General features: G+C 44.7%; 1 protein-coding gene across 1 annotated transcript; it reads left to right on the top strand.

Moving 5' to 3' along the window:
• The first annotated feature begins 2,087 nt into the window (after nucleotides 1–2,087).
• On the top strand, nucleotides 2,088–12,754 carry FOXJ1 (forkhead box J1). The gene is made up of 2 exons (XM_056857885.1): nucleotides 2,088–2,617; nucleotides 11,805–12,754. The coding sequence occupies exons 1-2, from the start codon at nucleotides 2,096–2,098 to the stop codon at nucleotides 12,618–12,620; spliced, it is 1,338 nt and encodes a 445-aa protein (XP_056713863.1). The 5' UTR covers nucleotides 2,088–2,095; the 3' UTR covers nucleotides 12,621–12,754.
• Nucleotides 12,755–13,088: the final 334 nt, after the last annotated feature.

Below are 13,088 nucleotides of genomic sequence, written 5' to 3' on the forward strand. Positions count from 1 at the left end.
GTGGACTTTAATTTGTCTTAATGAAACTCACAGCGATCATTCCCAAGCCACCCCCCCGGGGGGGGGCAGCTCCCACATACCAATCGACCTCCCTAAGCAAAGCGGGGGGGGGGGCAGCCGCTCTTGGCCTGGAGCGCGTACGCCCCCCCCCCGTCCCCACGCACACACATGCACTTGAGGCCCTTTGAAACACGGATCCCGGCGTCTTTTGTGAATGCCGGAAGGCAGGATCCGCACTTTCAAACTTTCCTATTGCTTTGGGGAAGGGGGTCCCACCCCACCCCCGATCCGTGACTAAAAATCAACTGGTGGTGAAAAAGAGGAGACAGAAGAGGAAAGAGATGGATTGGCGGGGGGGAGGGGGGAGGTGTCCAAGTTTGCGCCAAGTCGCCGAACAGCGCGCGCGGGGGGGGGGAGCGCAACCGCCAAGCGATCGCCTTCTCCATGGAGACGCGAGGGCCAATGGGAAGGGCGGAAGCTGTTTACGGAGGCGGAGCGTCGCCATGGCGCCCGGAGAAGCCTTTCGGAGCAGCTACTTATTGACAGCCCTTTCTGGGGCTTACAAATCACAGCGGCTCCGGGAATAAAAGGGCTCTGGCAGCCAGCGGCGTCATAATTTATCCGACGGGAGAGCAGGAGAAGTTGGACCCCCCCTTCTTCTTTTTTTTAACACCCCGCGCAACAGTCCAGTTTAGCTGTAAAAAATTGGCAGCGGTGGGCTTTCGTAGTAGGATCAGGTAAGAGAAACAGAATTCTTTCTTTCTGACCGGGGTGGGTCCCAGAATAAGTTTAGCCCTATTTCTGTATCATGTCAGGCTGGAAATTGCACCCCACCCCAGCGCATTAAGGTCTGGTGCCCTAATGGAGGGCCTTCCCCATCAATCAATCAAGTGTACAGTTACAAGTGTACCCATTGTAACAGGCTTCTCCTTAAAACATTTGGCGTTTCGATTTAGCTGCGTGTGTCCAATGTTCAGATGGTTGGTATCTTTCAAATATTCTAGTTTTGGGAGCCTGAAAATATGACAAGTGCTTCGCAGTAGCCACCCACGATCTTTGGCTTGTCTCTCCAATCTGAGTAACTTCGACAACGCGTGTTGTATTTTGCGAACGGGGTCTATATGATTTTTGAAGCCGCATCGGTATAATTTTACCACTTGATCCAGCAACAGCTGAGCCTGAGCAGATGGTTTTGAGCCGATAGCGCTTCGTTTCACTAGTAATGCCCCATCCTAAAAACGTTACGTGCTTAGTTCTATTGAAATCAAGAGGTCTAATGTCGACATAATGCTTGAGGTTGATACCAGTTGCGTTGAATTAAAGGGCTTCAAGTTTGTGGCTGCTGGAAACAGATTTGCCATTTTGATTAGGCACCCCAAGGATAATTTTGGAAATCCTAAGTGTTTGAGGGGAGTGGGGGCTTTAGGAATCTATTGTTTACTGATTTTGATGGCAAGCATTTTTATAAATGTTCTTTGGAAAACAAAACAGCCTTAAATAGCCTTTAAATGTCCTCATGCATATCTGCTTCTTTGTAAAGATGATTGTGCTGGTATCTGAAGTGAGAAATCAAATACATGCTACCTTGTATTGCTCTGATTAATTGGGCATATGTTGGCAGGTGTCACGTCGTAACTCCTGACATTTAAGAGATGGAAGGGAATGTTATTACCCAGAAGAAGGTCCCAGTCTTTGTTTCATTTGGATGTTCCTATCTGGGTTTTAATGATGTTTCAGTAGGAACAAAGCAACTTAGGTTCTTGGCCGTTCTGAGAAAGATCTTGCCATGAAAGAGAGAAGAGGGCACTAGGATGAATCCCAACTCTCATCTTACACCATGGTCTACAGAAAGCAAGATAGTTAAGGAGGTTGATTTGAGTTCCTACACCCAGGCGTGACTCAGTTCTCTAGGGGAGGCATTAAGGATATATTTGGCTCCAGTATTTTTCGAGTGTGGGGCTAGAAAACAAATGGCTGTGTGTTTGTTAGATGCCCCAATTGTTAGGGACCTTAAACTTCTTCATGTTGTTGTTGCAGGATTGTCACCCCTGCCCTCTCCCCTTTACCCCCCTTCCTGCTCCCCCTCAACTCCTGAATGCTGGACCTTCCTATTTTAGCCTCTATTGACATGACTGACAACTGGCTGAACGTGCAGTCAGAGGAAGAGAAAGGTCAGGAGAGCAGCATGGTAGACTCAGGCAACCTGGACGACAGCTTGACCAGCTTACAGTGGCTTCAAGAGTTCTCTATCATCAATGCCAACATGGGCAAGTCTTCCTCCTCTCCGTGCAGCACTGATCCCCATGGTTATCACAAAATTCCTGGATCAGCTGCACCATGCTCTCCCCTGGCTGGTGATCCAGCTTGCATGGGGATGCCCCATACGCCAGGCAAGCCCATTTCCTCCTCCACATCCAGGACTGCACATCTGCAAGGCCAACCATTGGAAGACATAGATTACAAGACTAATCCCCATGTGAAGCCTCCTTATTCCTATGCCACACTCATCTGCATGGCAATGGAAGCCAGCAAGAAAACCAAGATCACCCTCTCAGACATCTATAAGTGGATTACGGATAATTTCTGCTACTTCCGGCATGCTGACCCCACATGGCAGGTAAGTGACTATGCCCCTCCCCACTTGGACAGCTGCCTTTGGAGTGGGGCCAATCAGTCATGTTGGTGAAGTTTCATGATGCAGTTATTTTTGCTCCTGGAGAGGGAAAGAAAACATAATCCATTGATACTTCATTGTGGTTAAAGGCTACCTATTCTCCCAAATCAATATAGATAATCTGGCTTCTTATTGCTGTAACTGACAATTTCACAACGGTTTTAATCCTCACAACTTCCTGGTGAGGGAAGTGTTACATATGAAGGATCTCCGCTTGAGAAGTTGATATGGTGCTCTCTGGCTTCCTTGTGCAGAGTCCAGAACAATCTGTGGTCTATCAACAAATGGTTCTCTGTAGTCCTAATATGGGCACTAGTGTCTTACTTTCTGGATCATTCTTCCTCATCCAGCTAAGATCAAGGTTCCCTAATTTTCAGTTCTGGCATCTGATAGGAGACCCATATTGCTACATCATTGGTCAGGCTGAGGGTTTTCTGCCAAGAGGGGTTTCTCCTGATGTTCCCCCATAACACTAGAAAGCAAATAAATTATGGTAGTATTCATGCAGTAGCTCCTTTCTACACTTCCTTTCCCCAAGGGTGCAATTATGATTGCTTGGTATGTTTCCTATCAAAGTGTTTTGCCTGCAGTAAGCATTTAGTAGCACACAGAGGGTGCTGTAAATTAGAAGGCAGAAAATGTAAACAGGCATTTTCTCGTTGTAAAGATAGCAATCATTTATTATGTCTCCCTTGCAGGACACAGGCTAAGGATGATTGAGGGAATACTTGTCCTTTTTCTAAGACTGCAGAAACCTCAGTAACTATAGTCATGTAAGGTGGTTCTGGAATAAAAATGGCTCCATGCAGAGTATAGAAGCAAGAAGAGAACAACACCCCAGTAAGGATGAACAGCAGGTGGAGATATAAGGAAAGCCAGACTGGTGTAGTGGTTAGGGTGATGTACTAGGATCTGGGAGTCCCAGATTCAGATCCCTGCTCTGCCATAGAAGCTTGCTGGATAATTTTGAGCCAGTCTCTCATTCTGTCTGTTAGCCTAACCTACCTCATAGGGGTGGTTTTGGTGAGGATAAAATGGAGGCGGGGAGATTGATATTGTAAGCCGCTTTGCGTACCCGTTGGCGAGAAAGAGGGTATAAATAAAAACAGGCGGAAGGATAAGGAGGTGGGAAGATGAAGTGCAAAAGAGGAAGAGGCTCTTCCTCTTTTGCCTCCTCACTAATATTACAACTCTGATCCAAACTGGGGCTCCACTCAGCTAATATTTACGTTTAATAAATTATGAGAAGATCTGTTCACAGATCTGCTAAGATCATGTCTAATTTGCCCTAGGATACTTGCAATTTACAGTGCAATCCTAAGCAAAATTACACTCTTCTATACGCATTGAGTTCAATTGACTTAGAAGGGTATAACTCTCCTTGTGTGTGTGTGTGTGTGTAAAGTGCCTTCAAGTCGCAGCCGACTTATGGCGACCCCTTTTGGGGTTTTCATGGCAAGAGACTAACAGAGGTGGTTTGCCAGTGCCTTCCTCTGCACAGCAACCCTGGTATTCCTTGGTGGTCTTCCATCCAAATACTAACCAGGGCTGAACCTGCTTAGCTTCTGAGATCTGACGAGATCAGGCTAGCCTGGGCCATGCCTTATTAAGCTTCAGTGTATTTAAGAGCAGGTCATTGAGCTTTCCATGATTGTCCCCCATCTCTTTGCTCCTTCTCCTTTTGCAAGGACTTTGAAAGTTAACTTCTCACACTGAGAAACTATCTTCCATATCCTATTCTTCCCTCCAACCCATTAATTTCCATTTCCAGATTTTACCATTTCACAAATAGAAGGTACCAGTTAGATCAATTTGTATCACACCTGGAAAACATTTTAAACAGTGGACCACTTTGCATATTACTGGGGTTAAACAGACCCGCCCTTCTTGCCCCCCTCCCCCCCGTTTTCTTCCCGTGAGCCATTGGAATGTGGAAATCAAAGGTGCTGGCAATATCACTTCATTGAGTACTTATTACAGTAATTGAATTCTAGCAGCTGATACTTCTCAAGACTGACTCTGAAGATAGAGAAATATATGAAAGAAGGGGCCATAAAGAAGATGCCAGGGATATCAAACATAAGGGAGGGTTGCCAACCTCCAGGTACTAGCTGGAAATCTCCTGCTATTATCTCCAGCTGATAGAGATCAATTCACCTGGAGGAAATGGTCGTTTTGGCAATTGAACTCTATGGTATTGAAGTCCCTCCCTCCCCAAACGCCGCCTTCCTCAGGCTTCGCCCCAAAAACCTCCTGCCGGTGGCAAAGAGAAACCTGGCAACCCTACGTGAACCCCAAATAAGGGTTCTTAGTCAGTAGGCCTTTAGAAGATGCTTATTTGGGCTCTATTATTGTAGCCATCTCCATGCCTCATGATCTTTTATTTGTCCTTCATATATTCTTCCTAAGACAGTGAGTGGTGCTTTCCTTCCAATCCCAAGCACCAGATAGACATCTGAAAAACAGCATATTACAAGCATCCATTTTTCATCCTGTTCTTGAATCATTTTATCCCACGACGCAAGCACTGTTTCCCCCCAGAAATACATATCAGTTGAATGAAAAATGATGTCCACATATGATCCAGGAACCTTTATGTTGGATATCCCTGGCATTTGCATCATTTGTATGGTTGTGGCTACTCTTGAGGAGTAAGCAATAGCAATGAGTCTCTGACAGAAACCCCACTGAGATATTCCTCGCCACATTATCCTTATGCTAAAACGACATCATTTTATGCTAAAACGACATCATCATTCTCCTAAACGATTAGCAGGTCACTTAATGATTGGACATGCTGATGGCATCAAATGGAATCATCATAATTTTGCTTCCTGCCTCTTATAATTTCTTAAGAGGTTGCCTGCACATCTGGTTGAGTTTGAGCCCAACCCTTCCAACACAGACCTCATTCTCAAGCAGGTCTCTTAAGTCCTAAATGAGGCAAGATGCTCATGGCCACAGGACAGTTGATAATTTAAAGTTGGAGCACAGGTTACAGGAGACACACGGTTGCTGCCAAAACTGGACTCCTCCTCATGGTGGTGTTGAATGATTCCTGCACAGAGTTGTAACACAGAGAACTGCTCAAAAGAGTTTCCTGGCTATTGGCAGGGAGGTGGCGGTGGGGAATAATCACAATGTGATACAAGACATCCAGACGGTAAGTTGTTCTTGACATTATTCATTTCTCATATTTATATCCTCACCTTCTTCCAGTGAGCTCAGTGTGGCATAGGTTACAGTTGTGGATCTTCTGCTGCAATTTGTTTATTTAAAACATTTATGAGCCACCTTTTCAACTCACAGAGCACAAGATGCTTACAATATCAATAACAATAATAAAAACCAGAATTTAAAACCACAGTTTAAGACTGCCACCAAATTAATAGGGTTGCCAGGTCCCCCTTCGGCTTTGGCCTGAGGAAGGGGAGGGACTTCAATGCCAAATTTCAATGCCATAGAGTCCAATTGCCAAAGCGGTCATTTTCTCCAGGTGAACTGATCTCTATCGGCTGCAGATCAGTTGTAATAGCAGTAGATCTCCAGCTAATATCTGGAGGTTGGCAACCCTAGTAAAGTAACATTTGGATTTAACATTCAGCCTTTCTACCTCCATTTTATACATACTTTTAACGTCGGCCCCGCCCAATGCCTCCCGGGGAACCGGAACACCTCCCGGCTCGCTGCCGTGTTCTGTGCCGGCAGCTGGAGGCTGGTGGGAGGCTGCGGCGGCTTCCGGGCCCGGCGCTGCCGTGGCCGGGGACCGGCGTCCAGGCCTGCACACTGGTGCTGGGGCCACCCACACCGGCGTGCGTCGTCGGTGTGGGCCCCTGCGCCGTTTGAGGCCTTCATCGGCCTCCTAAGGCCTTTCACCGCGGCCACCAGCGCATTTGAGAAATGCGCTGTAAGTGTATCAACAGAGTAAAGAACCTTTGGCTGGGAAGGGCAGGGTAGAAATGTAATGAAATAAATAATAAATAAAATAAAGCACCACTGAAGCATTTGGGTTGCCAACCTTCAGGCAGGTAGTGGCTTGAGATCTCCCACTATTACAACTGATCTCCAGGCGACAGAGATCAGTTCCCCTGAAGAAAATGGCTGCTTTTGCAATTGGACTCTATGGCATTGAAATCCCCCCCTCCCCAAACCACGCCCTCCCCAGGCTCCACCCCCAAAATCTCCAGGTATTTTCCCACTTGGAGCTGGCAGCCCTATGTGGCATGCTGAGACTTTAAGTATGAGATTGTATGGATGGCCCAGTTTTCTTTGGGGGAGGCAAGGGTATTCCTGGTTTAATTTATAGGGAATTTCATATTTGGAGAAGCTCCTGTTGGGTAGGGATGGGGATAACACGTGAAAATTGGCTTGAAGAATGGTAGAATGCATTACGATGGCTAAGAGAGCCACATGTCTTTTTCCTTATGAACATAAAATGTTGATTGTAATGCAGTTTCTCCTCTAAATGTCACTTTTAAAATGCAGAGCATTTTCTGTACTTTATCTTGTGCATCCTCGCAACAACAATGTGAAATGTAGGAATCCTGTTCTACAGATGGGGAAGACAGGGTGAGGAATAGGTAGTAGTATTAGAAATAGTACTATATTTCATGTCTAGGTGAAAACTTCAGAATCCAAATCCAGTACTCCAGTCTTCCTAGTTTCCATATTGTATGCAACAGCATCTTGGACGTGCACCAGGTAGCTTAGAGGAAACAATAATAAATAGGAGCAGTGAACATCATCTATTTATAAATGCATTAGGTATCCTATGAGATTCTTCCTGAGTAAATTGCTTGTAGATTTTAGCACTCCTAGATGTAATAAAGATGGAGGTGTTATACAAACAGACAGGAACGATCCTTGAATATTGACTTTCTTTGCAAACTCTGATGGAGAGGTTAAAAGATAATTCCCCCCTTTCTGTTGCCTTAAAAAATAGTATTCCATCCCTCTCTGCAAAGATGCAGGTGGTGTAATTGATTGGTGCAGGGAAGAATGAGAAATATGCTAACTAGCTGGGTAATAATCAACTTTAGACAATTCCAACAATTTTAAAGTGACTCTGGGCCAAGGGGAGGGGTATTCTCTGACCCTTGTAAAATTTCATTAAACAGTAAAATCTGACTCATTGGAGACCAGTACATCTGCAGGAATTTCTTTCTTTTCTTTCCTATTCTCTGGTCATCGCCTTGTTCTCACCCGCCTTGCCAGCCCCGGTTCCTGTAAGTGCAGAGTCAAAATGTCATGCCACCCATAAGCAGGGGGGAGATGGAGAGAGATTCCTGTGGGAGCTGTGTGCTTTGGAAAGGAGCCAAGATACCCGGAGAGTTTCAGCCTAGAGGAATGGGTTTTTTATTTAGCCCTCCAGGCATTCAGGCCTTGTTTCTGGTCTTTGGCAATAAGGATTATGGATGAATAAGCATAAAGATATCTAGGCAACATTAAAAAAAAAAAAGCCACCCCAATCCTTCACCATATCCAATCTTTTAACACCCTCTTGGCTTTGTGTACTACAAGAGGGTGTTATTTACCCAATAACAGAGTTTCCTTTCTAATTGTGCAAGTCGCTCCAGACGTGCACATTCATTCTTTTTAGAATAGCTCTATGGGAACAGAAAATGTCCCTCTTTTGGCATTCTCTTTGTGGTTGTTTTCAGGTCTCTTATAATTTTCTCTCTTTTTTTATTACGATGCCGTGGGTGAACATAAGAACAAAGGCCAAATCAATCCAGACGTGCCACATGGGTGCACAGATATGTGTCTCAGAGAAGTGTGCAAATATATACGGAGAGGCTGAAGTATGTGTGGTGTCTGTGTTGTGGCCCCATCTGTGCCAGATTAAGTGGCTCTTTCACAGGGTGTTACTTTTACATTTACACCATGGTGGCTGTAATTGATGGGACAGTCCTCTCAGCATCAGACTGCACACAAGATGTCAGCTATGTAGCTAGCAGGGTTTTATTTTAAACTGGGATGGTAATTATATGCTCAGCTTGCATTTCCATTCTCTAAAGCATCGATACAGAGGCACATTTTGAAGAGGAGGGACAGTTGTCTTCTCTATTCTACATTCTGAGGATATTGCTGAGAATAATACATGTACCTAGAAACGGAAAGGCATAAAACATGTGGTGTATTTTATAATTAGCATTACCAACCTCCAGGTAGTAGCTGGAGATCTCCCGCTATTACAACTGATCTCCAGCTGATAGAGGTCAGCTCACCTGGAGAAAATGGCCGCTTTGGCAATTGGACTATATGGCACTGAAGTCCCTCCCCTCCCCAAACCCCGCCTTCCTCAGGCTCCACCCCAAAAACCTCCCACCGGTGGTGAAGAGGGACCTGGCGACCCTATTTATAATGACTGCTTAAGAGAAAAAAGAACATAGGGACTCTAAAGGAAAGATAGTTTTTTTTTCCCTAAACACTCCAGCTCTCATTTCCCTGCATCTTGCCACTCTTTATTTTTTGCACGAGGCCCTGCCAAACAAAGACATGACATCAGATCATAAGTTTACAATTTTAAGAAGGACTCTGGCCCCAGTGTGTGTAACTAGGCATGAATGTGGGAGTTTTGACTTGCTGGGCTGAAATGACAAAGTGTTTCTCAAGTGTTGGTCCTGTCCTCTCTGAACTTTGCACAATGGGAACTCCCTTTTTTGCCAGAAGCATGGTGTGTGTGTGTGTGTGTGTGTGTGTGTGTGTGTGTGTGTGTGTGTGAGAGAGAGAGAGAGAGAGAGAATGTCTGAGATACATCTCTTTATAGCTCATGCAATATTATAAGGTTGCCAACTGGTCAGTTTTCTACTGGCATGACCAGTTTCTCTGCTAGCCAGTAGCCAGATGAAGCTTTCTTTCATATAGCAGAGGAACCTTTTCAACACACAGGGCTTTCTTCTACTTTCCCCTACAGTGAGATTAGAAGCTGCAGCTCTGACTTGGCCATTGTCGTTCCTCACAGCAGCTTTTTCTGTGGAACACACAGCAGTGGGTTCAAATTTGAGCCGCTGCATGTCATCCATCACCTCTTCCAAATATTGGGATTTCCCACGGGAGACACTTAGCATCATCAGCGGCATAATGCCACTGCCTCCCGCCCTTTTTTTGCACAGATGCAGTAGCATTAATGTGACCCGTTGGCAAAAAGAAAAAGGGGCAATACAAGTGTGCAATGAAAATGGGAGGGGGAGTTATTGCTTTGCCCCCCGCAAAGGCAAACCGAGCAGCAATTTCAAAGGATTTATCTGCTTTTTAAAGCAGATGAAAACACCACCGTCAGTGTACTTTTTCAGGCTGAAATTAAATCCAGTGAGTGGAAATCAACAACAACAAAAAAATTCGAGGGAAAAGGCCAGGATTTGCCCTTGAGTGAGTTCTGCCCCTTGCCAGATTTGTGCTTTGGAAGAAATGGCAATGCTAGGGGTAGGGTTGCCAACTGCCAGGTAGTAGCAGGAGATCATATTATAGTGAATGCATCTGCCTGCAAGAAAGACCCAACGTGCATCCACTTTATACGTGAACCTGGGGACCAGTATCTGGATAATTGTGAGGTTTCAATCACACTCTCACCTGTACATGCATTGAATGTAACAAGAGAATTGCTCAACACATGTACAAAGAAAAATCAAGTGTACACTAAATATGGATTTTACATAGGTTGGTTCATAAGTTACAGTGAATGCACGTTCACTCTGTGTACAGTATACACTTGTTTTTAATAAATGCATTGGATAATTCTCATGTGACGTTCAGTGCATGTATAGCTGCATGTGTGATACAACGCCCACATTTACCCAGGTATTGGTCTCTGGATCCAGCTGCAAAGTTGACACACATTCGTTCTTTCTTTCAAAGAGATGTATGCACATTCACGGTAACATGTGCACAGGGTTAAAATGGTCACTGAAACTAGTGTACAAGGTAGGAATTGTAATTTTCCAAGAGTACCAAGAATTCTTGGTTGAAGAGTACTTCATAAAGGGGCAGTTTAAGGACTGTGGCACTGGCAGTCAACTCTACACAAGAATTATTTGAGCCTACATTGTTGGTAGACATTCCCTAAGATTTCTATCCCTCTTTTCCCCCTTATAACTCTGGATAAATGATAGAATGTTAAGATCAATCAAGCTTTCTTAAAGTCCCTTAAAAAAAAACAAAAGAGGCACATTCTCCCATATGAATCTACATGTTCACTCTGGTCATCTTCGGAGGCCCGAGAAAGGGCTTTCTTAGTTTTGGCACCAAAACTTTGGAATTCCCTCCCCAGGGAGATTTGTCTGACTCATTCTATGAGTGTATTCCTCCAGCAGGTGAAACACTTTTTTGTTTGGTTTGGTATACCCCAAGTAGTGGTTATAGGTCTTCCCCCCTGGTACTGGTATTGTTTGTGCTTTGATTTAATTATTTTAAAATTTTGCATGTTGTCATTGAATTGTTCAACTGTTCTAATGTTTTTATGTGAGCTGCCTTGGGGACCCTGATTGAATGGAAAGGTGGCATAAAAATGTTTAAAATAAAATAAAATTCGTAGCAGATTCTTATTGGGGTCTGAGAGATCTAAACAGTAATACATTTGCATCTACTTCATGTGGTTAAATAGGGTTATTTTAATGGCTTGCTTTTGTGAATGACCATGATGGACCATAAAGACACGTGAATCCATTTTTAAGGCATGTTGGATAGAAGGAGGCCATCAGTTTGTCTGTAGGCAGGGAGGGGCTGTGGCTCAGTGGCAGAGCATCTGCTTGGCATGCAGAAGGTCCCAGGTTCAATCCCTGGCATCTTCAGTTAAAAGGACTAGGCAAGTAGGTGATGTGAAAGACCTCTACTTGAGACCCTGAAGAGCCACTGCCGGTCAGTCTGAGTAGACGATACTGACTTTGATGGACCAATGATCTGATTCAGCTTCTATGTGTTCATGTGTCGTACTCCTTGCCATGGTATTATAAAACTACTCCAGATCTCATAGTCTCAATGTTTTAAACCACTACAGTTTGCTGCCTTGCTAAAAAGACTTTCATAATTCTGTACGGCAGCTTCATCTTGTATTCATGCCAAACAGGATTACTTAACCTGGTTTTTTAATTAGGCTGCCAAAATTAAACTCTGTTTATTCTTTTGATTTCAGAACTCCATTAGGCATAACCTGTCCTTGAATAAGTGCTTCATCAAGGTGCCACGAGAAAAGGATGAACCAGGAAAAGGTGGCTTCTGGAAAATTGATCCTCAGTATGCAGACAGACTGATGAATGGGGCATTCAAAAAGCGCAGGATGCCCCCTGTGCAGATCCATCCAGCCTTTACTGGCCGAGTTCAGCAAGATGCCAGCTCCAGTTCTTCTGCTAACCAAGTGGCGACTTCTTGGAGAAACAGCATGCTGAAAATCAATATGGAGTCTCAACAGCTGCTCAAAGAGTTTGAAGAAGTCACCAGCGACCAGAACTGGAACCTAGTGGATGGGAAAATGAGCCATAAACGCAAACAGCCACTACCAAAACGGATGTACAAGACAGCCTGCCTCTCCAGTCCCCCTATGCTTACTCAGGAAGAACAGACAGAGCTTGGGTCTCTGAAAGGTGACTTTGACTGGGAGGCTATCTTCGATACCACCTTAAATGGTGACTTCTCCACCTTTGAGGATCTGGAGATCACGCCTCCCATTAGCCCAATAACCAGGGATGTAGACCTGACCGTGCATGGAAGGCATATTGACTGTCCACAGGAATGGTGCCCGGTTGGACAGGATTATGGCCTACCAGAATCCAACCAGAACAGTTTGGAGTTTGATGAAACCTTAATTGCCACTTCGTTCCTTCAGCACCCCTGGGATGAAGGGAGAAACGATTACCTCTCGAGTTCTGTCAACATGGATCCTCTGTTTGAACTCAGCGACCCTTCCTTGCAGACAGAAATGAATGACTGGAACAACGCCGGGTGTCTTTAATAAAAGACTGATCCCTGGCTAGAAGGCTCAAGATTATCCCAGATCAGCCTGCTATATGAACAAGATATTCTCAGAGCTGCAGGACTTTACAGACTGAAGAATCCTCTGGCAAATGAGACATCTTTATTATCTGGGACCAGAAGTGTCAGGGGAAAAAGATCCAGAGAACTTAGCTGGATGTCTCTGAAAGCACCACGTATGAGGAAATTCTGTGTCCCACGAGACAAACAAATACAATACTTATTTTTGTGTTCTTTTAAAGAAATATGAATTTTTCTACTTTAGGGCAGAGGGAATGGAAAAGGGCATATCTTCCTTGTAGGGGAAGGGAGGACTTTTGACTAAGATGGAAGAGCTGGCCTTTTCTGGCAACTAAGAACGTTTTCGATCATCTGCAGTTTCCTCTTCCTTCTACATCCACTTGGTCTTTCCATCTCCCTCCCTTTCTTGTGTGCGTGTGTTTGTATT

This window comes from Euleptes europaea, chromosome 1 (assembly GCF_029931775.1).
Source record: "Euleptes europaea isolate rEulEur1 chromosome 1, rEulEur1.hap1, whole genome shotgun sequence".
Classification (NCBI taxonomy): domain Eukaryota; kingdom Metazoa; phylum Chordata; class Lepidosauria; order Squamata; family Sphaerodactylidae; genus Euleptes; species Euleptes europaea.